General features: G+C 69.0%; 3 protein-coding genes across 6 annotated transcripts; 2 read left to right on the forward strand and 1 right to left on the reverse strand.

The window, feature by feature from the left end:
* Positions 1 to 1,204: 1,204 nt before the first annotated feature.
* Positions 1,205 to 5,689, forward strand: HDAC10 (histone deacetylase 10). Its single transcript, XM_037513353.2, is given in 19 exon segments — positions 1,205 to 1,270; positions 1,344 to 1,478; positions 1,674 to 1,770; positions 1,905 to 2,002; positions 2,089 to 2,193; positions 2,285 to 2,353; positions 2,465 to 2,591; positions 2,735 to 2,800; positions 2,991 to 3,050; positions 3,117 to 3,206; positions 3,307 to 3,413; positions 3,487 to 3,921; positions 4,012 to 4,096; positions 4,413 to 4,504; positions 4,637 to 4,693; positions 4,950 to 5,031; positions 5,216 to 5,318; positions 5,321 to 5,397; positions 5,471 to 5,689. Coding segments are annotated over 19 exon segments (2,163 nt in total). The 5' UTR covers positions 1,205 to 1,211.
* Positions 5,690 to 6,187: 498 nt separating this feature from the next.
* TUBGCP6 (tubulin gamma complex associated protein 6) lies at positions 6,188 to 20,297 on the forward strand. 4 transcript variants are annotated; one of them, XM_054695963.1, is made up of 25 exons: positions 6,188 to 6,928; positions 7,678 to 7,841; positions 8,157 to 8,367; positions 12,618 to 12,791; positions 13,491 to 13,612; positions 14,016 to 14,094; positions 14,179 to 14,288; positions 14,371 to 14,462; positions 14,542 to 14,681; positions 14,991 to 15,140; positions 15,538 to 15,619; positions 15,687 to 15,775; positions 15,870 to 15,982; positions 16,552 to 16,690; positions 16,848 to 16,961; positions 17,081 to 18,032; positions 18,165 to 18,220; positions 18,363 to 18,516; positions 18,593 to 18,761; positions 18,844 to 18,985; positions 19,070 to 19,264; positions 19,388 to 19,473; positions 19,554 to 19,767; positions 19,837 to 20,036; positions 20,110 to 20,297. In XM_054695963.1, exons 1-25 carry the CDS (start codon positions 6,188 to 6,190, stop codon positions 20,225 to 20,227), a joined length of 4,806 nt encoding a protein of 1,601 aa, XP_054551938.1. In that variant the 3' UTR covers positions 20,228 to 20,297. The 4 variants fall into 4 exon arrangements, with proteins under 4 accessions (XP_054551938.1, XP_037369251.1, XP_037369252.1 ...); XM_037513354.2 differs by having other exon boundaries at positions 19,341 to 19,473; positions 20,110 to 20,296; XM_037513355.2 differs by having other exon boundaries at positions 19,341 to 19,473; positions 19,586 to 19,767; positions 20,110 to 20,296.
* A 48-nt stretch (positions 20,298 to 20,345) lies between these two features.
* On the reverse strand, positions 20,346 to 25,222 carry SELENOO (selenoprotein O). Its single transcript, XM_037513357.2, has 9 exons — positions 24,669 to 25,222; positions 23,604 to 23,807; positions 23,127 to 23,307; positions 22,872 to 23,002; positions 22,487 to 22,767; positions 21,459 to 21,609; positions 20,981 to 21,166; positions 20,738 to 20,894; positions 20,346 to 20,651 (listed from the first exon to the last, which is right to left on the reverse strand). The coding sequence occupies exons 1-9, from the start codon at positions 25,220 to 25,222 to the stop codon at positions 20,526 to 20,528; spliced, it is 1,971 nt and encodes a 656-aa protein (XP_037369254.1). The 3' UTR covers positions 20,346 to 20,525.
* Between the last annotated feature and the right edge of the window lie 21 nt (positions 25,223 to 25,243).

Below are 25,243 nucleotides of genomic sequence, written 5' to 3' on the forward strand. Positions count from 1 at the left end.
GCACACTGTGCCCCCGGGCCCTGTGGGCACGCGACCAGTCCGTCCACAAGGGTCGCCCAGGGGCCCCTCCTTGGGGACCCCGTCCCCCAGGCCGCTTGCTGGCCTGCAGGCCCACTCCGGGCCTGCTCCTGGCGCCTCCTTGCCGGGTCTGTCACCCACTCGCCCCTTGCGAGGGCCCTCCCTGCTCCCCTCCCCCTTGGCTGGTCTGGGTGCCCTCGGCTTCTCGGCCACCTCCCTGCCCTTCCCACACCACCCGGGGTGCTGGGGGGGCTGCCTCGCGGGGCACCCTGCACCCCGGGGCCCGCTCCTACATCTTGGGGCGGGCCCCTGGGCAGCGGTGGCCGCTGGCACGCCTGGCCCCCGGGGTCTGCGCGGTCAGGGTGGCCTGCGGTCGCCCCATTCCTGCCCGCCCCTCCATGAGGCTGCGGGGGGGGGGGGGGGGAAGGGGCGGGCAGCCGGGAGGCGCGCTCGGGGCGGAGTCGGGGGGGGGCGGGCAGCGGGAGGGGCGCTCGGGGCGGAGTCGGGGCGCGGGCAGCGGGAGGGGCGCTCGGGGCGGAGTCGGGGGGCGGGCAGCGGGAGGGGCGCTCGGGGCGGAGTCGGGGCGCGGGCAGCGGGAGGCGCGCTCGGGGCGGAGTCGGGGCGCGGGCAGCGGGAGGCGCGCTCGGGGCGGAGTCGGGGGGGGCGGGCAGCGGGAGGGGCGCTCGGGGCGGAGTCGGGGCGCGGGCAGCGGGAGGGGCGCTCGGGGCGGAGTCGGGGGGCGGGCAGCGGGAGGGGCGCTCGGGGCGGAGTCGGGGCGCGGGCAGCGGGAGGCGCGCTCGGGGCGGAGTCGGGGGGGGCGGGCAGCGGGAGGGGCGCTCGGGGCGGAGTCGGGGCGCGGGCAGCGGGAGGCGCGCTCGGGGCGGAGTCGCGGGGGGCGGGCAGCGGGAGGGGCGCTCGGGGCGGAGTCGGGGCGCGGGCAGCGGGAGGGGCGCTCGGGGCGGAGTCGGGGCGCGGGCAGCGGGAGGGGCGCTCGGGGCGGAGTCGGGGGGCGGGCGGCCGGCGGGGCGGGGCGGCCCCGGAAGTCCCGCGGCTGCGCCCGCCCGCGCCCCCGCCCGGGCCCCGCGCTGGGCGGCCTCGGCCCCGTCCCCGCGGTGTCCCTCGCCGGCGGCCCGCGCGGAGGGCCGGGAGCGGCGCGTTCGGATCCTGCCGCCCGGGGCCGCCGCGGCCGCGCCATGGGGACCGCGCTCGTGTACCACGAGGACATGGCGGCGCCCAGGCTGCTCTGGGCCGAGTGAGTGTGGCCGGGGGCGGGGCGCGGCGGGGCGGGGGGCCGGGGGGCCGGCGCTGAGCTGCCGTCCGTTCAGCCCCGAGTGCGAGATCGAGTGCCCCGCGCGCCTGACCGCGGTCCTGGAGAGCCTGCGGCGGCACGGCCTGGAGCAGAGGTGCCTCCGGCTGGTGGCCAGGGAGGCCTCTGAGGAGGAGCTGGGCCTGGTGCACAGGTCAGCCCCGCGCCCCGGACGCCCCCAGCCGCCCCGCGCCCTGCCCCGGCCGAGCCTTGCAGTCAGAGCCCCCGCCCCACCCCGACCTCTCCGCGCGGCGGGGGAGGGAGCAAGGAGGTGAGCGCCCCCAGGGCCCCAGCCCTCGCGGGGCCTGCCCTCCCGCTGGTGACCCGGCCTGCCCGCTGCCCCCCCCAGCCCTGAGTACGTGGCCCTGTTGCGGGGCACCCAGGCCTTGGACACGGACGCGCTGTGGGCGCTGTCTGCGCAGTTCGACGCCGTCTACCTCCACCCGGTGGGTACCCCGCGCTCCCCGCCCCTGCTGCGCCTGGCCTGGCCCTGCTGCCCAGCGCCGCGTCCTGCAGGTCCTGCAGCCCGGCACGGGCCGGAGGCTCCGCAGGCGGGCTCAGGTGCGGCCTCTCCCCGCAGAGCACCTTCCACTCTGCGCGGCTGGCCGCGGGGGCGGCCCTGCAGCTGGTGGACGCGGTGCTGACCGGAGCTGTGCACAACGGGCTCGCCCTGGTGAGGTGAGAGCTGCCCCTCGCCCGCCGCCCCACCTGTGGCTGCCCCGGCGTGGCTGACACGGGCGACTCCGCGCCCCTCTCTGCCCCAGGCCTCCCGGGCACCACAGCCAGAGGGCGGCCGCCAGCGGGTTCTGCGTGTTCAACAACGTGGCGGTGGCGGCCCAGTACGCCAAGCAGCGGCACGGCCTGCGCAGGTGCGCCCGCTGGGGGCCGGGGGGGCGCGGGGGGGCCGGGGGTGGCGCGGGGGCGGGCCCTCACAGGCCTGCGCCTGCTGCCCGGTCCCAGGATCCTCATCGTCGACTGGGACATCCACCACGGCCAGGGCATCCAGTACATCTTCAAGGACGACCCCAGGTGGGCTGGGGCGCCGGCGCGGCCCCCGTTGGGGGCGCACAGCTGGGGGTCGGTGCCACGCGTCCCGGGTGGAGCGTCCTGCCCGCTGACCTGGCCCGACCTGGCCCGCAGCGTCCTTTACTTCTCCTGGCATCGCTACGAGCACGGGCGCTTCTGGCCCTACCTCCGCGACTCGGACGCAGATGCCGTCGGGCAGGGGCCTGGTCGCGGCTTCACCGTGAACCTGCCCTGGAACCAGGTACCTGCTGCACCCCAGGGGCCCCAGCGCTCGCCTCCAGGCTCTGGGTCCCCCAAACACCGTCCAGGGCAGGCTGAGGGTCCGACCGCAGGGTGAGGACCCCCGCGCTCCTGGCAGGCCTAACCCTGAGCCTGTGGCTGCAGGTGGGGATGGGGAACGCTGACTACCTGGCCGCCTTCCTCAGCGTGGTGCTGCCCCTGGCCTTCGAGGTGACCGGTGCACTGGGGTGGTCTGCATGGCGGGCGGGTGGGAGGGGCTCAACGGCGAGTGCCCTGCTTTGGAGGAGGCCGTGAGGAGCCACCTGGCAAGTGGCATGGGGCCCGGGCAGGGGTGCTGTCTGGGGGCCGCCCCTTCACCCCGTCCCAGCCTCTCTGTCCCCTGCACCCGGCCCCCGTGCAGTTTGACCCCGAGCTGGTGCTGGTCTCGGCAGGATTTGACTCAGCGATTGGCGACCCCGAGGTGAGAGCCGGCCTGGCTGGGGAGGGCCCTGGGTCCCGCCAGGCCCGTCACACCGGTTCTTTCCAGGGGCAGATGCTGGCCACGCCTGAGTGCTTCGCCCACCTCACCCGGCTGCTGCAGGCGCTGGCCGGGGGCAGGGTCTGCGCTGTGCTGGAGGTGACTGTGCCCACCGGGCGTGGGGGTGGGGCGAGGCGCCCGGCGGGGAGGTGTGGCCAGGGGCCCCTGGGCACGGCCTCCTCAGTCACGTCCCCCGCAGGGCGGCTACCACCTGGACTCGCTCTCCCTGTCGGTGTGCATGACCTTGCAGGCGCTTTTGGGTGACCCGCCCCCGCCCCTGCAGGGGCCCCTGGTGCCGCAGAGCAGGTGCCTGTGCGAGGGGCGGGAGGGGGTGGGGCTGGGCGCTGCCGGCCGGGCCTCACGCTCTCTTGCCTCCCAGCGCCCTGGAGTCCATCCAGAGCACCCGGGCAGCCCAGGCCCCTCACTGGATGAGCCTCCGGCAGTCGGGTTGGTGCGACTCGGACCAGGCTGGGGGTCCAGGTGTCTCCCCTGGGTCCACGCGTCCCTCCGGCCTCCCATCAGTGACCGCGACTCTGAACCACCTCCCAGACGCAGCCCCAGTGCTGAGTCCCGGCCCCCGCTCCTCAGAGGGGGGCCCCTCGCCTCTGCCGCCCGGGGGGCCTGAGGTTCCTGCAGGTGCCGTGCAGGCAGCGGCCACGCTGAGTTCCCTCCTGGGCAGGCTTTGCCTCTGCCCCACGCCGCCCTTGCGCACCGCAGCAGCCCTGCCCGCATCGTTCGCGGCTCTGGCCCTGCCCCCTGCCATCGGCCGGCAGGAGGAGTCAGTTCCATGGGGAGAGCTGCAGGCCTGGGCTAGGTGAGCAACGTGGCCGCCCTGGGTGGGCTGTGTCCACACGCTCCTGTGTTTCCCTTCGGTCCATGCGTCGCTCTGGCTTGCCCACCACAGGCCACATGATGTCCTGACCCAGGCCGAGGCCCTCGCTGCACTGGGGAAGGCCCTGCGCCTTTTGGACAGGATCCTGGACGGGCAGGTGGGGGCACCTCTTGGAGGCTGGGGGTGGTTGTGGAGCTGGCTGGCCTGTCTAGGGGAGGGCTGGGCAGTGCAGGGCCACGTGGACGTGATGTTGCCTGTGGGGGACCTTCCCAGAACGGCTTCAGATGGGGTTCACGAGCCTTTCTCCTCTCAGCTGAATGCTCCTTGGCAGACAGGTGAGGGTGATGATGTCAAGTGTAGCTTTTCAGCATCTGGTCTCCAGAAATGGAGTGTAAGGAAGGGCCACTGAAGTGACAGAGCTGGGGGCCCAGGGGAGTGGATGGTCAGCTCCACTTCGGCTCACTGTCCCACAGGTGAGCAGCGGCCTTGCAGCCCTCCCCACCCCCGCGGTGGCCACCGCCCTGGACATAGCCCTTTGGCGCTGTCTGTCCCGGGGAACCCAGAGGTGAGCCTTGCCTGGCTGACCTGGGCCTTGGTGGGCTGAGTCCGCACCCCTGCCCTGGTGGGCCCAGTGGGAGGACTCTGGGCATGCTCACCAGGCAGCTGGGTGCACCTGGCCCCACTGACTCTCTTCCAGGCTGTTCTGTGTGGCTGTGGGACAGCTGGACCCGCCCCCAAGCCTCTCCCACGACAGGTGAGACTCTCAGTGCCTGTGTGTCCTCTCCTGACTGTGACAGGCGTGTGACCCTGGTCCCGGGTGCGGGCTGGGCGGAAGGCACCCAGGGTGGTGCGGGCTGGGTGGAAGGTGCCCCAGGGAGCTGCGAAAAGGGGCTCCGGCACAGGGTCCCAGCATGCCCTGCCCCCAGCTCCCTCGCTGCCCCTGCGCTCTGGCTTTGGGGGTGAGGGCGCCTCATACTTGCGCGCGTGTCCACGTGCTCATCCCCTCCTAGAAGGAGGACTCTGTTCCTGAGCATCGGGGGCCAGGAGGCGGCCGCCCCATCCATGTTCCGCGTCTCCATGCCACTGCCAGGGGTGAGTGGTGGAGCCACAGGCAGGCCATGGCCGCCCGATGACACCGCCACTGGCCTGTCCCTGCCCATCCCGGCTTCCTGCTGGGACTGTTGCTGTGGTTGCCCCAGAGGCCGGGGAAACGGCCTGGGCTGGCAGGAGCGCTGCCCGAGAGGAGGGTGGGGCCACGCCGCTGTCTCTCCCGCAGACGACGGGTGGCTTCCTGAACGGTGTCCTGGCCCTGGTGCTGCCTCTGGCCTATGACTTCCAGCCCGACCTGGTGCTGGTGGTGCTGGGCCCGGCCCACGGCCTGCAGGCCCCCAAGCTGCACTCCTGGCCGCCCTGCTGCAGGCGCCGGCAGGGGGCCGCGTCTTGGTCCTGCTGGAAGAGGTGAGTGGGGGGCCGGGCCCGCCGTGGGGGTGAGGGGGGACCCCAGGGCTGACTGCTTCTCACCCTGCCCCAGGCCGCCCCGCCCCAGCTCGCAGGGGCGCTGGCACGGGCGCTGCACGGAGAGGCACCCCCCGGCCTGGGCCCGTTCTCCCCGGCCGCCCCGGCGGAGATGCAGGCCCTGGCGTACCTGAGGGGGCAGCTGGGACCGCGGTGGAAGCTGCTGCGCGCGGCCGGTGAGCGGGACCTCGGGCACCTGCCTGGCGCTTTGCGGGGGCGGCCGCCGCCCGCCTGACGCCCGTGGGTGTCTTCCAGGCCCTCCCTGAGCGCGGCCGCCCGAGAGCGGCGGGCGGGGATCCCGGCCAGGAGCCCCGCGGGCCGGTCGCGGAGACACCAGCACCCGCCGCCGGCCTCGGCACCCCCGCGGCTCGCGCGGCCAGCGGACCCCGCGGGGCGCCGCCCCGGAAGCCCCGCCCCGGAAGCCCCGCCCCCAGTAAACATCGTCACGCGACACCTGACTCCGCCTCCTTCTTGGGCCCGCCTCCTGCCCAGCTGCGCCGGAACGCGACGGGCGGGAGCGGCTCTGGCCCCGCCCCCGGCCCCGCCCCGCGCGCCGGGCCCGCCCCTGCTCGGGCCGCACCGCCCCTCGGCCGGAGGCCCGCCCGCCCCCGCGGTGACGCAGTTCCTGCGCGCCCGTCCGCGCGGCGGCGGCGCCGGGGTGACGCGGCGGCGCGGGGGTGACGCGCCGGGGCGGGCGGCGGGCCTGGCGCGCCCGCGCTCTCGGGCCGGCGGCATGGCCAGCATCACGCAGCTGTTCGACGACCTGTGCGAGGCCTTCCTGCCGGCCGCCGAGGCGCGCCTGGGCCAGCGCGACGGCAGCCGCCGGCGGGCGAAGCGCAGCCTCCGGAGGGCGGCGTACGGCGCGCTCTTCCCGCGGCGCCCCCGGGACGCGACGGCCGCGGCCCGGCCCGCGCCCCCGCGGCGCGCGCTGCGCAGCGAGGTGCTCATGCTGTCCTTCGACCTGCGCGTGGGCGGCCGCGGCCCCGAGGCCGACCGGCTGGAGGCGCTGGTGGAGCTGCTGGCCGCGGCGCCGGGCCGCGCGCCCGCCGAGCTGGAGCCGGTGCTGGACCTGCTGGTGCGGCTGGCGGGGAGCGGCCCGCCCCCGGCGCGCCCGCCCGGCCGCGGCTACGCCTTCCACAGCAGGCTCGTCGGCAGGCGCGTCCCCTACGGCGGCTACGACTGCGCCGGCCTGAGCGGGTGCGAGAGGGACGTGCGGTCCCTGCTGTCCAGAGAGGAGGGTCTGTGCCGGGACGCGATCCAGAAGACGCTGCAGGTGATGGAGGCGGCCCCGGGCACCGGCCTGCCGGCCGTCGGGCGCTTCTTGGCGGGCGACCCCTGCGGCGACAGGTTCGAGAGAGACACCCGGCTCTCCCTCTTCGGCGCCCTCGTGCACAGCCGCGCGTGGGACATGGACGTGCGGCTGGACCTGCCCCCGGTGCCCGCAGGCGCGGCCCTCTCCGGACTGGCCATCAAGGTGGGGTGTTTGCCTCCCGCGTGGCTTTCGGGTAGGAAAAGCTGTCTGGGACCTTTCTTGAATCGCAGTTGGGGGCGGGGGGGGGGCAGCCTGAGCCCGGGGTCTTGGCCAGATTGAGGTGTGGGGAAGCCGGTGTCCCCACCCGAGGCCAGAGCCGTGGCCGCCGTGCACCTCCCACCTCACGCCTGGCGAAGGCACTCATTCTGCCCCTGGAGCGGCCCTAAGCCCCGTGGGCCACCCGCCAAGCACTCCTGCCTGGTGGGCTCATGAGGGGGCTTTGCCTAGTACAGCTCAGGGCATGGGGCCTCTGGCCTGTGTCTTCTTAGTGTCCTTGAGAGAGCCTGGGCGGGCCTACGCCCTTCTGGGGTGCGGAGGTCCTGTCCACACTCCACAACGTTGTGGCGCACAGTTCCCAGCACGTGACACCGTGTCCAGTGTGACCTTGTTAGGTGCGGGTCCCCAGAGTGGGGTTTCCGGGCCAGAGGCATTTTTTGAAAAATGCGTTAGGTGCACCGAGTCCATGTGTTAGGTGAAGTTAGGAGTTGATCATCTTAATGAATGTAATTCTGTGAATGATCCGCTGGGGGTGAGAAAGTTGTGTGGTATGGTGCAGGCTTGAGAGCAAGAGGAGAAGCATTCTAGGTCCTCCCTGAGATGGCGAGCAGACGCGGGGGCTTCCCTGAGGCCCGACCTCAGCGGGGGAGCCTGGGCACAGGCACGTGGGGCTCCTCCTTTCCTGTGGTCCCCAGGTTCCTCGGAGCGTGGATCAGTCGGAAGATGAAGGGTTCCAGTCAGCATCCAACCTGACGCCTGACTCCCAGTCCGAGCTGGGCCTGACCCCCGACGTGGACCTGTGGGACGCCGTGCTCACCTACAGGGCCAGCAAGCGGAGGTGCTGGGAGCAGGTTGGCTGGTACGTGAGTCTTTTCCTATAAGTCATCCCTGCCCTTGGAGGAACGAGGTCCTGCTCAGAAGAGCTGTGAAGTTTGTGCCCCTTTCGGCATAAGCGTGGGTGCTGGTGCCAGCCTGGACCGCTGCGAGAGCGAGGACCCCTGCTGGGGCTCTGGGACATTTCTGCCCCCGTCCGGGGTGGGTGGTCCCAGCTGTGCGCACCATGTGCCGGGAAGCTGGCGGTTGCTTGGGGTCCACAGTGGTGTGTTTCCGCTGTGCCTTCTGGGTCGCCCTTGCTTCCCTGTCACTGCTCTCAGCCTCTGCTCTGCCCACGCAGCCCCCCGGGCCACAGAGAGGAGCCCTACCTCACCGAGGCGGGAAGGGATGCCTTCGACAGGTTCTGCAGGCTCCGCCAAGGGGAGCTGCAGGTGCTCGGTGGAGGCCTCCTGCAGACCCCGCAGCCGGCGCTGCTGAAGGAGTGCGAGCTGGTGAAAGACGCGCTCAACGTCCTGATCGGGGTGGTGTCCACCACCTTCTCCCTCTGCCAGGTGAGGCGGTGCGCACGGCCTGCGCACACCCACCCGGCGCTGGGCCTTCCCAGGGCAGGGTGCAGCCTGGGCCTAAGTTAAGCAAGTGGGGCCTGTGTCTGGTTCGTGGCCTGGAAGGGAAGCCGCTCGGTCTGTAGCGCGGCCTTTGTGACGCCGAGCTGGCCCTGCCTCGCGTTTGTATCCGGGGCGCTGAAGCTCATCACCCGCTTTCTCTGCACCCGTTGAAGTCGTCCTGTTCTTCTCGCCTGCGCTTCTTTCGCTGTGGTGTGTCGCATCACTTTTGTGTGCGAGCGGCCCCCTGGACGGTCCCAGGGGTTGGGACGTGCGGGCGTCATGCCGGGACGTGGAGGCTGAGCTGCCCTCGGTGTTCCCCGGGCGTGCAGCACGGTGACTTCCTCTCGTCTGGCGGGCTGCGGGGTGAGGGGCGCTGGGGTCACACTGTTTGGGAAGTGTTCCTGCTTCTTGGGCCTTTGCTCGGCCTGTGAGTGGGATGAGCTTATGTTCTTCAGAGGTTCGGGCACGACTGTTCGCAAAGACATTTGGCCCCGCACTTCTGTGGTGGGGGATGCTTGTAATTGCTGTGAAGTCCGCTGTTAATGACTTGATCGCTATGAGATCCAGTGCTTGCGGTCAGTTCATTCAACTTCTGTTTCTCCCCAGTTTACTCTCGGTAAACTGTACTGATTTTCAGGATCGTCGAATTTACTGGCGTTTACCTGTTGACGTGCTCTCTTAGATCCCTGCGTTTCGGTGCCATCTGTGGTAATTCCTCCTCTTTCGTGTGCGATTCTGTTTATTAATGTTGTCTCTCGTTTCGTTGCTAGCCTGCCTGCAGGTTTGTTTGCTATATCTTCTCGACGAACAGGTGCTTTTTTCCTTTGAATAACTAATTTTTTTTTAGAGGCACGTAGACGGTACAGAAAGTAAGTATCCAGTCAGATTTTAACTCCCGCCAAGTAGACTCCATCCTCGAATTGTTCCATTACGTTCTGGTCTCTAAACATTTCAAACCCACAGTCATCTTCGTCCGAGTACTTCCCTCCTGTTGAATTTAACTGCTGTCTTCTTCTCTGTTGTTGACTGACTTTTTCAAGGGTTCCCGTTAACTCTTGTTCTGTGTGTTCTCAGCCGCCCATATCTTGCCACCTGCCCGAGGTGCTTCGCTTCTGCTTCTGTTTCTTCGGGCTTTACAAGTGCTATGTCGCTTCCCCGAGCCTGGGCTGATCCTGAACTGGGGCCAAGATACTGCTTCTCATTTTCTGCTTTTCTGCGCTTTGCTTCCTGTTCTGCTGCGTCTCCAGGAGCCCAGCCAGCCTCTGCCTACGCACTGCTGCCAGCTCCCCTTCCGCCAGGGTTCGGGCCGGGGTGCAGCAGCAGTCATGGCCCGCTCGGGGAGCTTCAACTCTTACTTTGGTTGAGCTTCTGTATAGTCCTTTAAATCTCTGTTTATTTCAACTCTCATTTTCATTATTTCTTTTAATTACTTTTCTTTTTTAAAGGTTTACTTATTTACGCATGTAAGAACTGGGGTACAGGCCAGATGTGCGGGAGGGTGAGAGGACTCACCAGAGACAGAGCGGGGAGCAGAACAGGCAGACTGACTGAAACACTGCTGAGGGGAGCAGCGGGCGATTCAGGAGAGGTCTGCGGCGCCCCTGGCCGGCTGGGCATCGAACTCGTGCTGCAGAGGCTGCGGATTGCTTCATAGTGCGGTGCTTAACCCCTTGCGCCACCAGGGAGGCCCTCCTTCGACTTACTTTGGGTCTTGTTTGTTTCTAAGTTGCTTTATGTATGGTATTAAATGTGCTTGTTTGGGAGTTTTTATTTCTGTGAGTAATTCTGTATTTCTTTCACTCTTTTGTATTTTGGGGCACCAGTATTTGGCGCACTTATATTTATAAGTGTTATTTTTTGTAGTTGATTTAGGCCCCTAATCATTCTGTAATGTGTTTTTATCTCATAGTTTTTTTTGTAATTGAAAGTTTTTTTTAGCCTCGGTGTAGTTTTTCCTGCTTTATTTATTTATTTAAAAAAATATTTATTTATTTATGCACACAAGAGCTGAGGTACAGGCCAGAGGTGCAGGGGGCGAGAGGACTCCCCAGACACAGAGTGGGGAACAGAACAGGCAGATCCACTGAAACCCACTGCTGAGGGGAGCAGCGGGGAGACCGGAGAGGTCTGCTGCGCCCTGTGGGTAGCTCCCTGGCTGGGGATCAAACTCATGCTGCAGTGGCTGTGGACAGCTTCATAGGTTGTGTCTTAACCCCTTGCGCCACCAGGGAGGCCCCTTTTATAGTAGTTTTGAATTTGGTGATAGGATTTTCCAGATCCATTAGTCCTGGTTGTAACACTCTCCTGTTCTCCTCCTCTTTATTTTGTTCCTTTTTACATCATCCTTTTTTTTTTTTAAAGATTTATTTACACAAGCACTGGGTACAGTCAGAAGCGCGGGAGGGTGAGAGAATTCACCAGAGCCAGAGCGGGGAGCAGAGCAGGCAGAAGGACCGAAGGACACTGCTGAGGGGAGCAGCGGGCGGCAGGAGAGGTCTGCGCGCCATGCGGGACCCTCCTCCGGTGGCCGGGGAGCAGCCGGGGATCGAACCGGCGCTGCAGAGGCTGCGGGCAGCTTCGCAACCCGCAGGTCACCCCAGGCTGTGCTCAACCACTGCACCCCCAGGGAGGCCCCCCCTTTTTTTTTTTTAACGTTCAGTTAAACATTGTTAGAACTGCTGCTCTGAACGCCTCTTAGTCAAGTTCTGCCGGCCTGTGATTTCTCTTGGGGTTTTTTCTTTGCTCTAGAATTTGTGATTTTTTTGTCTTATTTTTAGGTTTTATGGGTTGTGGCAGGGGTAGACTTGGACTGCTGCCTTTGCATCTCTCCAGGTAACCAGGAACTGGTCCTCACGAGGGGCAGCACGCCTGGAGAAACCAGTGCTGTAGACACTGAAAGTTCACCTCAGTGAGCATCGAAGGGTCAAGCTTCCTAGTGTGCTCTTGGCACCAGAGTGGTTTGGTGGGGAGCCACGTGGTCAGCCTTTCTAGGCTGCCGCCTCGGCTAAAATGCCTGGTGTAAGGTTTAGTGGGTTATTTTTGTGGGTCTGGAAATGCTAAAATTTTTTCTCATGTAAATTGATGGTGACAGCAACCGAAGACCTAAAAATAACCTATCAAATAGGAGCATGCTCCTCTTGGGTAGCTGGGTAACTTACCCCACTGCTCGGTTTACTGTAGCTTTGTAGTCAGTCGTGAGCTTTTAAAGTATGAGTTCTCCAACTTTTTCTTCTTTTCCAAGATTGTTTGCTTGTTCAGGGTCCCTTGGCGTTGAAAATAAATTTTAGGATTTCTTTTTCTGCAAAAAACCCAGGGCCTGCGCTCAGCCTGGCGGCCTGTCACGCAGCATGTTGCCTCCGTGCACCAGCCGCTGCAGGCTGAGCGCCCGCGTCTTCCCAGTGTGTTTGAAGCCCTTTACACAGCGACCAGTGCTTCTGTGGTTTACAGTTTTCACTGTAATCTTTTCCCTTCTTGGTTTAGCTTGTTCCGAAGTATCTTATTTCTGCGTTGCTATTGCAGTGGAACTGCTTTCCTGATTTCCTTTCAGCGCTCTCTTTGCTGGTTTACGGAAATTCGGCTGATGTTTGTGTTGATTTTATAGTTTGCAACTTCGCTGAATTTATTCTGCTGGTATCTTTGGTGGATTCTTCGGGTTTCTCCGTCATATAAGGCTGTCACCTGCAAATAGGTCGTTTTCCTTTTCACTTTGGATGCCTTTTCCTTCTTTTTTCTCGCCTAATTGCTCTGACTGGTACTGTTTTGAACAAAAATGTTTAAAACGGGCATCTTTGCTTCTAAGATCCTAGGGGGAGATTTTCTGCCTTTCACCCTGGAGTAGGCCCGGCTCGTGCATTTTCCCTGTGTGGCCGTGGTCACGCGCACGAGGAGGCCCCTGCCGGGGCGGGCTGAGCGCTTTGGTGACGAAAGCGGGGTACAGTCTGTCAGATGCTTCTCTCCTTGCATCGGTCAAGCTAAGACTTGGTCTCGCCTTTCTTCTGTGACTGTGATCCATAGCCTGGGGTGACCTCGCATGGCGGCGCCTCCGTGTTGCTTTCGGGAGGCCTGTGGGACCCGTAGTTTTCTTTCCCCGTGATGTCTTCGTCTTGCTCTGGGCTCAAGGTCATACTGGTCTCTTAGAGTAGGGCAGGCCCGTGTGGAAGGCTGCGGCCTCAGTGACCAGTCCTCCACCTTCCCAGCTGACCCAGGTCTTCGTGGTGAAGCAGGGCGTGCACGTCTCGGGCGCATCCCCTGAGAGCACCAGCAGCCTCCTCTCGGAGCTGGCCGAGCACGGGACCTACTACGCCCGCCTGAGCCACTTCTCTGTGCAGCCGGCGCTGGACACCGCGTGTAGCAGGGGCCTCGTGTTCCAGGTGCGCCTCCCTCTGCTGCCACAGCCCAGGAGCCTGCGCGCCTGGAAGGCAGCCCCAGGCACCCCACCTTTGTCTCTGCGGGCACACCCCGGAGTGACCCTGGCTGTGCCGCCCGCGAACCGCCGCCTGTCCTGAGTCCCCGAGCACTGCCCTGCCAACAGTGCGCCCCTCACTGGAGGGGTAGAAGGTCCAGGGGTCACTGGGCCAGGCTTGCCCAGAGAGTTCCCCGGTTGGCCCGTCTGCTCCCCCAGACTCGTGGTGTGGTCCTGGGGCCGTCCCACCCCCCGGCAGCACTGGGGCGAGTGAGCAGGCGCCTCAGCAGGGGCCCTTTGGTGCAGGTGGGGGTTCGGGTTGGGATGTCAGGCTGGGCCTGTGGGGGCCAGGGTGATGGCTCTGGCGAGGCCTGGGGGCCGTGCAGGGCAGCTTGTTGGAGGGCGTTCTGGGTGGGCTGTGTGTTGGGGAGCCTGTCTGAGCCTCCCTGACGAAGCCCTCTAGCCCCAGCAGCCACATTCCTGGTGCAGCCCATGGAGGCTGCAGGGGTTGGGCTTGGAAGGGTCCCTGCCTTCGGCTGGGCCGGGGTGCTGGGCCGGACCCACAGAGGGGTACCCTGGGGAGTGGCCCCTGGGGTGGAGGCTGGCCCTTCCCAGCACAGGCTCGGGCCTGGGTCTCCCCAGCGTGCTCCCCCGCCCCTCCCCACAGGCCTTCACCAGTGGCCTGCGGCGCTACCTGCAGTACTACCGGGCCTGCGTGCTCGCCACGCAGCCCACGCTCAGCCTGCTCGCGCTCAGCTTTCTCTTCAAGAGGCTGGGCCGGCAGCTCAGGTGAGCCTCGGCCCGTGGGAGCAGCCCTCCTGGTGGGGTCTTGGGGGTGTGGGTGCCATCCAGGCCCGCAGGCTCCTGGAGACTCCGCCCCTCCCCCAGCCGGCTCTGAGCCACCGGGCGTCCGCAGGTGCCCTGGGCAGGTGGGCCCGGCCGGAGGGGAGCCCTTCTGGGCCCAGGGGCTGCGGGGTGCCTCAGGGAAGCGGGAGCCTGAGGAGCGTAAAGGGGCCGGGCCTTGGGGCCTCCAGGGTGGGGGGTTTCCCTAGGCCACAACCGCCTGCACTCGGGGCCTGGGGACGGGTCTGGAGAGGCCTGCGGGCTGGCCTTGGGGCCCTCTGGCCCGGACGCCCCTCCCGCCCCCCCGCAGGCCCCCGGTGCCAGCGGGTCTGACAGGCTGTGTGTCCAGGTACCTGGCCGAGCTCTGTGGGGTGGGTGCCGTGCCTCCGGGAGCCGGCGGAGAAGAGCCTCGGGCTGCGTTCCCCAGCGTGAGTCCAGCTTGCAGGTTGGGGGGGGGGTGGTTCAGGGGTCCCCCCGGAGCTGGTGGTCCAAGCCCCTCCCTGTGTCTCCAGGGGGTGAAGCTGCTGTCCTACCTCTACCAGGAGGCTCTGGACAACTGCAGCAACGAGCACTACCCGGTGCTGCTGTCCCTGCTGAAGACCAGCTGCGAGCCCTACACGCGGTGCGGGCCGGGTGGGGCCGGGCGGGGTGTCGGTGGGGCGGGGCCGGGGCCAGGCCACCCTCATGCTCGGGCCCGCCCGCAGCTTCATCCACGACTGGGTGTACAGCGGGGTGTTCAGGGACCTCTACGGCGAGTTCATGATCCAGGTGAACCACGAGTACCTGGGCTTCAGAGGTAGGTGGCTCCGGGCGGGCCCCGGCAGCATGCGGCGCGGCTGGGGCAGGACGCAGGCCAGCGTGTCCTGTCCTCGCAGACAAATCCTACTGGACGCGCGGCTACGTGCTCCTGGCCGAGGCGGCGGCGGACGGCGTGCCCGCCTTCCTCAGGCACGTGGCCCAGGACGTGTACGTGTGCGGCAAGACGGTCAACCTGCTGAGGCTCTGCTGCCCGCGGGTGAGGCCCTGGGGCGGCCAGTCGCCCCGTGTCCCTTGGTGGCTCCTGAGTTTCGGGGCGCCTTCAGAGGTGGGAGAAAAGCTGAAGGTCCTCAGGACCCCAGGGCCCGCGGGCTCCCCTGCGCGGGGAAACGCCCTGTGGGGGGCGCTGGTTTAGGGGCTTTGCTCCTCTGGCCTGAGGAGTGGGGCCTGGTGGGTGTTGCTGGGCAGCTGCCCCGTACGTGGGGGTCCGCGCGCGGCCGAGGGTCCTGGGTCGGGCTGAAGAGGGAGAGTCACGGCTTCCCAGGCTCAGGCAGCTCTCGCCCAGCAGCATTACCTGTGCTGGTCCGACGTGCCCGTGCCCCCCATCTCCGTGACCTTCTCCCTGGAGGAGCTGAGGCGGGTGGAGCAGGAGTGCGCCATCTACGTGGGCCGCGTGGAGAGGGCGGCTCGCCTCAGCTGTGTCAGCAAAGAGGAGAAGGTGCCGGTGCCTCTGGGCTGCGGGGTGGCCCCCTGGCTCCTGCGTCCTGGGAGCGCCTGTGCGGGGCGGGGCCTCTGTGGTCTTCTTGGGCTGGCGCTGGCCAGGCTTGGCTCGGGCCGTCCGTGGCTTCGGCTCGCAAGACCCCATCACTGCCCCGGGTGGCCCCGGCCGCTGACCTCCCTCTCAGAGGGGTGGGGGTGCCACTGTGCAGGGGGGCTGACTGCGGGCGCTGTGGATCCCGCCCTGCCCCGCTGGGCTGCGGGTGGACCGCCTGGGGGCGGGCCTGAGGGGAGGGGGGCCCTCAGGCCCCGGGCTACTCAGAACGGACAGCCTGGCCTCCCTGCGCCAGGGGGAGGAGGGCGGGATTGGGCGCATGTTCACCCTTTGCCTTTCTCAGGAGTTGCGGATGGAAATGGCAAAGCAAGAGCTGATCATCCACGCCCGGGCAGCTGCGTCCAGGGCCCTGCAAGCGCTGAGCGGTGAGTGTGGCGTGGGCCCCGCGCATCTGGGCTGGCCGGGCTCCTGACACCACCCTGGTCCCGGCAGATCAGCAGGCGTCCGAGCGCTCGGCCTTGGATGCGCGGAAGCGAGAGCAGTTTCGGGAGCTGCAGGAGCAGTTTGTGAAGGACCAGGAGGTACGTGGGGCCGCTAGGGGGTGGGGGGCACCCCAGGGTGAGGGTGGGGTGGGCCGTGGGGTCCAGGTCCTGCAGCAGGCGCTGTGTCTTGCAGCGACGCCGGGCGGCCAGACAGGAGCCGGAGAACAACCTCGGCCGTGCCGGCGAGCTGTGGGGCGGTCAGGAGAGGCCGTGGGCCCTGGAGGAGTGGCGGGAGCGGACGGCCAGGTGGGTGGCAGGCCGGGGGCTGGGGCGGCCCATGGATGTGGCATTTTGAGTCCTGTGAATGGGCACTTGGGCGGGGGAGCGGCCGCTGGCCACATGGACCAGGAGGCCCTGGGTGCCCGGCAGGTGCAGGTCAGTGGGCGGGCCGTGACCCTTGTTCTCGGCTCCGTGTGTGAGTGGCCCCGTCTGTTTCCGTGGACTGTGAGCAGCTCGGCAGAGGGCAGCCTTTCCAGGCATCCTCCGGCATCCATCTGGGGTGTCCTCGGCCCTGCCCCTGCACTCCCGCTGGCGGGCACGGAGCTGGCGTGTGGAGGGGGCTCCCTGCTGCCCGCCCACCCCGGGACTGCTGCTGGGGTGCGCCGCTGGCCTTTCTTCTCTAGATCTGGGGTTTGTACTCACAGAGCAGGAGGGGGCCTTGCTTCAGGCCGTGGGGGAGTGCAGTGGCGCTTGTCCAGCAGGTGCCTACCCAGGCGAGGCCTGGTATGCAGGGCAGAGACCTGCAGCACTGCTGGCCATGGCCGACAGGTGGGGTGGGGGCGGCTGTGGTGACTGTGCCCTCCACTCTGGCGCAGGCAGGCGCTGGCCAGCCACTGCGGCGAGCTGTCGGCAGAGGCAGCACGGCGGGAGCAGGTGGCGCTGTGGAGAGTCCAGCGGCTCAGGCTGGCCGGCGCGCGGCGGCGTTTCCTCCTGGACGATGAGGAGCATGTCCAGGTGCTTTGGGGTCCGGCATGGTCCCTCTGGGGCTCAGGGCCTGGCTGTGTCCTGCGCCTTCCACGGTGTGCAGCTGCGGGAGGGAGGGTGGTGGCGCCAGCTGAGGGGCAGCGCCGGGTGCTGCTCAGCCCTCACCACCTGCTTGCTGGGACTCCAGGGGCTGCTGAGGGCCAGGCCTGAGGGGAGGCCCCTGGAGCAGCCTGCCCTCTCCCCAAGTGCAGACTCCCAGGTAGGCTCGGAGCAGCCCGCCCTCCCAAGTGCAGACTCCCAGGTAGGCTCACCGCACCGCAGGGTACGCCCCCGAGGGTCTGGGTGCGGGGCGAGGTGGTCGGGCCCTCAAGGAGGCTGAGGGACAGGCGGGACCAGCAGGCTCTTTTGTGCGTGTTTCAGGGCCTCCCTGTGGGTGCTGGGTCCCCGGCCGCTGGCCACAGCCCAGACACGGCTTGGGATTGCTCGGATCTGCCCCCAGCGCCCGCGCCTGTGACAGCAGGGACCTGCGCCCAGGGCCTGGGGACAGGCCTGAAGCTGGACCAGCCCGAGGGGCAGGCACCTTTCCCAGAGACCCTCAGCATCCAAGACTTTCTGCCTGCAGGAGGGGGCGCTGAGCCCCCCCTGCATGCTGATGGGACCCCCATGCTAGAAGCGGCGCTGCAGACCATCGGCTCGGACCTGCCACCTGCCACCCCGCCCGCCCTGCAGCCCTCTGAACCCCAGGAGTACGACTTCGGAACCGTCTTGAGGCCGGCCGAGGCTGCTACCACCCCTTCCCTGGGGCCCCTGCAGACCGCGGGGGGCAGCGAGGGAGGGCAGCCTGGGGGGCCCTCTCTGGTAGAACTGGACACAGGTGTCCCCAGTGGGCACCGCTGCCCCCTCAGGAATGACCCCTGCCTGGAGGGGAAGAGCCAGACTGCCAGGCTGCTGCCCGGGCCTGTGTCGGACAGCAGCGCCTCCTCCCGGCCCCGGTGGCAGGTCCGTGGGCACGTGTCTGAGGCCAGCGTCAGGGTAGGGGAGAACGTGTGGGATGTGGCCTCCTCCCGGCCCCGGTGGAATGTCCACGGGCACGTGTCTCAGTCCCACGTGGTCCTGGGGGCACTTTCCGGGGAAGCTCAACCCCACGGGCCCCTGCACAAACCCTTCACGCGCCGGAGCCCCCGAGACCGTGTGTGCCCGGAAGCCCAGAGCCCAGCCCAGGAGGCTGACCCAGAGCCTGCTGTCGGTTTGGCTTCTGGTGGCACCGGCTCCCAGGAGGCCGGGCCAGGCCCCGGGGAAGAATGCATCCCGCAGGGCCTGTCCCAGGCTGCGGCCACGCCTGGCGTGCTGGGAGGCACCCCTGGGGAGCCAGGTCAGTGGGCCCAGCGTCTGCAAGGATTTTGTGGGCCCGGGAGGCGGGGGGTGGTGGTGGGAGGATACATCCCATGTCGGGGTGTCAGGACTGGGAGAAGCTGGTCCTGACACCCTCCCCTGTGCTGCTCAGGCCCAGGGACAAGGGACACAGAGGCGCCCTCCCCAAGTCAGGCTCCTGGCACACAGGTAGGATAGCTGCAGCCAGGGCTCGGGAGGGCATGCCTGCTGGCCTCCCGGGTTGGGGAGTACTTGGGGACCCCACCCCCTTGCACCCTCTTCCACCCCAGTGGTGAGAACAAAGTCGTTCTTTGAGGCTGGGTTTTCTTAGCAAGTCACGGTTGCCCAGAGGAGCCCAGGCCTGGAGCAGCAGCAGCAGGAGGAGCAGCAGCAGGAGGCGGCCTGGCGCAGGGAGCAGGCCTACCTGGCAGGCCTGGCCGGGCAGTACTGCCTGGAGCAGTACCCGGACAGCTTCGCGTCCATGTGTGAGTGGGGGCCCCGGTGGGCAGTGGGGCAGACGCAGGGGAGGGGGGATCTACCTGCTCTGCTCTCTCACCGCAGCGGAGCCACCCCTCGCCCGCCTCCTGCACCATGGCCTTCCCCGCGCCTTTGCCCTCCCCGAGGACCCCGGGCACCAGGGGGACCCAGAGGAGACGGCGGCGCAGCTGAGCGAGCTCCTGCCACTGCCCGTGCTCATGAAGCACTCGCTCATGACCCCACTGGCTGCCCAGTGAGTGCCCTGCCCGCCTGCCCGGTGGGTGCCCATCCAGCCCCGAGCCCCACAGCCTGACCCCCCCCACCCCCGGCCGCAGTGTCTCCCTGGTCAACAAGGCGGCCGTGGACCACTTCTTCGTGGACCTGCGCCTGGAGGCGCACCTGGAGGCCCTGCGGCACTTCCTGCTGATGGAGGACGGCGAGTTCGCCCAGTCCCTCAGCGACCTGCTCTTCGAGAAGGTGACGTGGGCAAAGGGCTGGCTGGCTGGGGGGCAGGCGGGGGCCCGGGAGGGCCGTGGCTCACCAGGCCCTGCCATCCAGCAGCTGGGGGCGGGGCAGACGCCGGGGGAGCTGCTCACCCCACTGGCACTCAACGGGCTGCTGAGCAAGGCGCTGCAGTACAGCTTGCATGGGCATGGCCCGCTGGCCGCCAGGCTCTCCTTCGCCCTCAAGTTCCTGCCTGAGGCCTTCACACCCAACGCGCCGGACGTGCTGAGCTGCCTGGAGCTCAGATACAAGGTCAGGGGCTACGGGGGCGGCGGGGGGGGCGGGGGGCCGGGCCAGGCCGAGCTGCGCCTAGCAGTGCGTCCCGCAGGTCGACTGGCCTCTCAACATCGTCATCACCGAGGGCTGCCTGAGCAGGTACAGCGGCATCTGCTCCTTCCTGCTGCAGCTGAAGCTCATGATGTGGACGCTCAAGGACATCTGCTTCCACCTCAAGCGCACAGGTGAGGCCGGCCCCTCCGCCTCGCCCCCCCCCCGGCCCCCCCCCCCCCCCCCGCCCGCCCCTCACGGTCCCGTCCCCCAGCGCTGGTGAGCCAGGTGGCCGGCTCGGTGCAGTTCCGCCAGCTGCAGCTGTTCAAGCACGAGATGCAGCACTTCGTCAAAGTCATCCAGGGCTACATCGCCAACCAGATCCTGCACGTCACCTGGTGCGAGTTCCGGGCCCGGCTGGCCCGGGCGGGCGACCTGGAGGAGGTGCAGCGCGCCCACGCCGAGTACCTGCACCGGGCCGTGTTCAGGTGAGCGGGCGCGGGCCGTGGCGGGCCGGCGGCCCCGGAGCTGCTGCCCCTCACGGCCCTCCTCCCCAGGGGCCTGCTGACGGAGAAGGCGGCGCCCGTCATGAACGTCATCCACAGCATCTTCAGCCTCGTGCTCAAGTTCCGCAGCCAGCTCATCTCCCAGCCCTGGGGCCCCGCCCGCGGCCCCCGTGGCGCCGAGCACCCCAACTTCGCCCTCATGCAGCAGTCCTACAGCACCTTCAAGTACTACTCCCACTTCCTCTTCAAAGGTGAGCACCCCGGCGGCGGCGGGCGGGCGGGCGCGTGGGGAGTGCAGCTCACTGACCCCCGCCACCCCCCCAGTGGTGACCAAGCTGGTGAACCGAGGCTACCAGCCCCACCTGGAGGACTTCCTGCTGCGCATCAACTTCAACAACTACTACCAGGAGGCCTGACCACGGCGGGCGGGCGGGGCCAATAAAGGGCCTGCTGGCCGGTGCCTCTCCTCCTGGGCCTTGCGTGGCAAGTGACCACACGGCGGGCTGGGGGAGCTGCGGGTTTATTAGGGGATCTACCCAGGGTGGGAGCAGTGAGGCGGGGGGGGGGGGGGGTGAGCGTGAGCGGGCAGTGCTGGGAGTCTGCGTCAGACAGAGACGGGTCAGGCCCTGACTGGATGTCTCTGCCGTCATGGAGAGGCGGGCCGGCGGCGTGGGGGCACCGCCTCGGGGACTCCAAGGTTGCAGGCCCCGGGGGTCTCCGGCGGGAGGCCTCTGAGGCGACTATGAGGATCATGTCACGCAGAGCTCGGCAGCCCAGAGGGGGGGCTTGCTGCTGTCGGCGTCTGGCTCGACGGCCCCCTCCTCCCCATGGTAAGGGGTCTCCAGTAGCTTCAGCAGCCGCCGCACCTGCAAGGAGCCAGATGGAGGGCGTCGGGCAGGCTGTCCCGCCCAGGCCAGCAGGCGCGGGCCCCGGGGCGGCCCAGGGTGCTTGCCTCAGAGAAGTCGTCCCGCTCGGCGGCCTCGATGGCGCGCTGGGCCAGGTGGTTCCGCAGCACGTACCTGGGGTTGCTGGCGCGCATGACACGTACCCGCTCGGCCTGCCAGGCCTCCTTGCTGCTGGCCCCCTCGCGGTCCTGCTCCAGCCGGGCCCTTGGAGTCACACCCAAGCCCCCTGTCAGCAAGGCCCGCCCCTCTGCCCCGGCCCTCCCAGCCCCCCCACCCTGCTGGCCCCTCACCTGTACTCGCCCAGCCAGGCCGTCCAGTGGGCCTCGTTCCTGCTCAGCAGCTCAGCCGGGTTCAGCTGCTCCAGCCGGGACAGCTGCTCTGCACGCTCCAGCTCCCTGGCAAGGCCCTCCCGGCTGCCCAGGAGTGCCAGGAGCTGCGGGTTCGACTGGGCCAGCGCCAGCATCATGGAGAGCTGCCTGTGCCAGGCCCCGGTGTGAGGTGCCTGAGCGCGTGGGCACCTCGAGTAGACACTACCCAGCCCTGTCGTTTCTCTGCTCAGGCAGGCGCCAGCTTCCGCTGAGATCAGCGTCACCTCCCTGGCCCCCCCCAGGGGGCCCTGCTCAGTGTCCACTCAAGTCTTAGGAACCAGCCCCCCAGCCTACAGGCCCCGAAGCTGTCCAGAGCAGGGACCTGGGCCAACTAACCCCCTCCCAATAGTGCCACCCCTGGGCAGGCGGGCTGTGCAGTGTGGGGTCCCCAGGTACCCACCGGGGGTCCATCTGGGGCCGGAAGGCGAGCCGCAGCTCCTCCAGGGAGGCGCACTGCTCCGCCAGCGCGGCCAGGAACTCGGCGAGGCCTGCAGGCTCCGAGTCGGCCGGGAAGGCGCTCAGCAGGAAGAAGGTATTGGTGAAGTCGGCTCCTGGAACAGGCACGCTCAGCCTGGCCGCCCCCTGGCCCTACTGCTGCGTCCCTGCGCTGACCCCACCCGTGCGGCAGGCACCCCGTGCCCAGCCCCTGCCCCACCATGGGCGGGCAGAGACGGCACTGGGGCCGGCCCGGCCCTCCTGGCCACCTCCCGACCACGCGCCTGCTCTGGGGCCGCCCCACCAGCTTTGCCGTGGCCCGAGACTCCCTGGCACACAAGGGGGCAGCTGCTGCGGGGCCGGAGGAGGGGAAGCGTCTCCCTCCGTGGTGTCCTCGGGGATTAGCGTCTGACCTGAGGGCAGAGGCTGGCAGAGGAGGCAGCCAGGACCCAGGTCTACGCAATACAAGACGTGCTTTTGTCTGGGGGAACACGTGACCGCAGCACCCAAGGTGCCAGCTCCTTGCTGAAACCCAGCAGAGAGAGATTGTCTGCTGCCCAGCCCGGGGCCACCAGCACTTGCCGCTTAACTGACCGTGGCCGGGCTCGAAGGCAGGAAGCTGCAGCCCAAAATGGGCACCGGAGGGAACGTTCCCCCAGCGGTGAACTGCCCAGCTCGGACAAGAGGCGCTCGCGGCTCGGCCCTGATCGCCCACTTCCACCACAGCGTTGCCAGCCAAGACCAGGGGAGGAGCAGGCCCTGGGCCTGGCCACAGGGGGCTCCATGCTGTGGACATGGCTCAGCCCCGAAGAAGAGGCCTGGGGGCTGCCTGCCACGGGTGGACGCTGAGGCGGACACGGACGGTGCCCTGGGGCCCACGTGGAGCCTTGGGGCTGTTGTAGCGCAGCAGCTGCGGAGCCACCACAGCGAGTTGCCCTGGAGGCCAACGTCGCCCTCCCGTTTCCTGCCCAGGGCGAGCCGAGGCCCACTGACCGGTCAGGTGCATGGTCTCCAGGAGCCCGGCCACCAGGGCGCCGTCGGCCTCCAGTGCCGTCCGCACCAGGCCCAGCTTCCGGCGCATCTTCTGCAGGTAGTGTCGGCGGAACTCGGCGTCGAACTCCTCCTCCAGGACGGCCCGGCCCAGCGCCGCGGGCAGCTCGGGCTCCAGGGCCTCCGCCAGCTTCTGCAGGTTCCAGCGGCACACGGCCGGCTGCTTGCCGAAGGCGTAGCGCCCCGCGCTGTCCGAGGCGTTGCACACGTGCTCGGGGTCGTACCTGGCGGGGAGAGTCTCTGGCTGCTGGGCCGCCGCAGCCCTCCAGCCGGTGGCGGCGGCCCTTGGAAAGCGCCGCGGCCCTGCCCGGCCCCAGGGGGCGCGCACCTGTCCATGAAGCCGAAGGGCCCGTAGTCCAGGGTGAGCCCCACGATGCTCATGTTGTCCGTGTTGAGCACGCCGTGGCAGAAGCCGACACACTGCCACTCGGCCACCAGCCGGGCCGTGCGCCGCGTCACCTGGGGGTGCCCGCCCCGCCGAGGTCAGACCCGGCCCCATGGGCCCCGACCCGCGCCGGCAGGCAGCAGGCAGGGGAGGGGTTGAGGAAGAGGAACGCCCCGCAGGCTCCTTCCCGCACCCCACCTCGCGGAAGAAGGCCACGTTCCTCTGCACGCGGTCGCCGGGGTGCGCGGCCTGGACCTCGGGGTAGAAGGAGCCGATCACGTAGTCCAGCATCTGCGCCCGGATGTCGTCCCTCCCGACGCTGGGGCCAGCCCGGCCCGTGAGCTCGTCCGCGGGCTTGAAGATCTCAAAGGACCCGAACCTGGCGCCGGGATGGCGGCCACTTAGCCCCATGCGCTCCCCCGCTCGGAGGCCCCTCAGAGACCCTGCCGGCCCCCGGGCTGGCGTCCTCCGCCGCAGGCAGGGCTGCCAGGACACGGCCCGGGGCACCAGTCACCCCCGCGGCAAGGGCCCTGGTCCAGGTCCTCTTGGGGTCACCGCGGAGACGCCGGCGCCCCCTCCCCAGGGCGGGCTGTCTGCGTGCCCCGCCCGGCCGGTCAGCTGGCCACGGGCAGAAGCGCCGCGAGGCCCACAGGGCCGCCCCGCCAGGACACGCACCTGAGGAAGGTGGGCGCCATGCGCAGCACCACGGCGCAGCGCTCGAGCCTGGGGTTGCCGTCGTAGAGCACGTCCCGCTCCACCGTGTCCTGGGACACCACGCAGGCGGCCGCGCGCGTGCTGGGGACGCCCAGGTGGAACATGGCCTCGCTGCACAGCAGCTCCCGGACGCTCGAGCGCAGCACCTTGCGGCCGTCCGCCTGCCTGCGAGAGACGGGCCGCGCCCGGTCTGTCCGGGCGGCCTCGGCGCCTCCGACCACGGCCGCCCCACGTCCTCCTCCCAAGGGGCTCTGCCGCGCGCCACCAGGCCGGCCGCAGGGCCGGCTCCCTCCGTCCTCGGTGGCTTCCCCCCCGGCCACCGCTCGCAGGGTGGCAAGGCCCCCTCGGACGCCCCCACCCCGCCGCGGGCTCCTCCGACCTCCTGGCTGCCCCGCGCCTCATCTCCGGGCTTTCCGGCCTCCACGTTCGTCTGGGGAAAGCGCCGTCCCCGCGCGGCTATCTGTCCTCAGGCGCCACCCTCCCCTGGCCACGGGACCCCTTGGCCCGGCTGGACTTAGCCCGCTCGGCAGGACGCAGACTGGCCACGCCAGCTCCCGGGGCAGCAGCAAGGATCCAGCCGGGCGGCTGCGGCGCAAAGCGGGGCCGGGGGCATCACCCCTCGTGCACACCCCACTCCCGGCTGGGCCACGGGGGCCCGGCTGAGGACGAGTGACGGCGCCGGCCAGGAGGGCCCGGCTCGGGCCGTGAAGTGCAGGAGCCACCCCCGGCCGGACGCCCCTCTCCGGAGTCCGTCTCTGGGGCAGGGCCCCGCCGGGCGCCGGCCCCCGGGCGGCAGCGGCTTTTCCTGACTCGGGACCCTCCTCAGACGCGCCGGGAGGCCGGGGAAGGCGGCGGCGGGAGGGCGCCGCCCGCGAGCGCCACCCTCGGCCGGGGAGGCCCCCAGGGCAGGCCCGGGGGGGGGGCGAGCCCGGGGACCTTCTGGGGGGCGGGGCGGCCGGCCGGGCCCCCCGCGGGCGCCGCGCCCCGGAACTTCCAGAAGCTCGGCGGCCCGCCCGCGGCGCGCACCTGGAGTAGGGCGTGGGGCCCGCGCCCTTGAGCTGCAGCTCCCAGCGCTCGCCGGCCGCCGTGCACGCCTCGCCCAGGTACATGGCGGCGCCGTCGCCCAGCTGCCCGGCGAACCGGCCGAACTGGTGGCCGCAGTAGCAGTGCGCGGCGGGCTCGGCGCCCGGCAGCAGCGCGTTGCCGCTGAGGAAGAGCGCGGCCTCCGCCTCGCGCGCCGCCCGGGCCGCGGCGTCGGCGGGCGGCGCGCCCAGCCCCAGGCGCGCCAGCGCGGGCTCCGACAGCGCCACGACGCGCGGCCGGCGCAGGGGCGCGGGGCGCGCGCGGCTGAAGCAGGCCCCGGGCACGGGCCGCGGCGCGGTCGGGGCGCCCGCGGGGCCGGGCGGCGGCGTCTCCAGCGGCAGCTCGCGCAGCGCGCGGTTGTCGAAGCGCAGCCCCGCCAGCCAGCGCGGCGCCGGCTCCATGGCGCCGCGGGCGGCGGCCGAGGCGGGGCGGGGCGCGGCGGGCGGGCGGCGGCCGAGGGAACGGGCGAGCGCGAGCGCCGTCCTGAAGGCGGCCATCCGCGGCGGCGGCCTCCCTCT

Source organism: Talpa occidentalis, unplaced genomic scaffold, assembly GCF_014898055.3.
Source record: "Talpa occidentalis isolate TD23 unplaced genomic scaffold, MPIMG_talOcc4v2.1 talOcc4.16, whole genome shotgun sequence".
NCBI lineage: Eukaryota > Metazoa > Chordata > Mammalia > Eulipotyphla > Talpidae > Talpa > Talpa occidentalis.

Excerpts from the sequence above, each read along its gene's own strand:
- TUBGCP6 (XM_037513354.2), top strand. The coding sequence starts at position 6,188 with ATGGCCAGCATCACGCAGCTGTTCGACGACCTGTGCGAGGCCTTCCTG. Across the intron at positions 16,962-17,080 it reads TCCCAAGTGCAGACTCCCAG|GGCCTCCCTGTGGGTGCTGG; the intron begins GTAGGCTCACCG and ends TGCGTGTTTCAG. Across the intron at positions 18,221-18,362 it reads GTCAGGCTCCTGGCACACAG|CAAGTCACGGTTGCCCAGAG; the intron begins GTAGGATAGCTG and ends GGGTTTTCTTAG.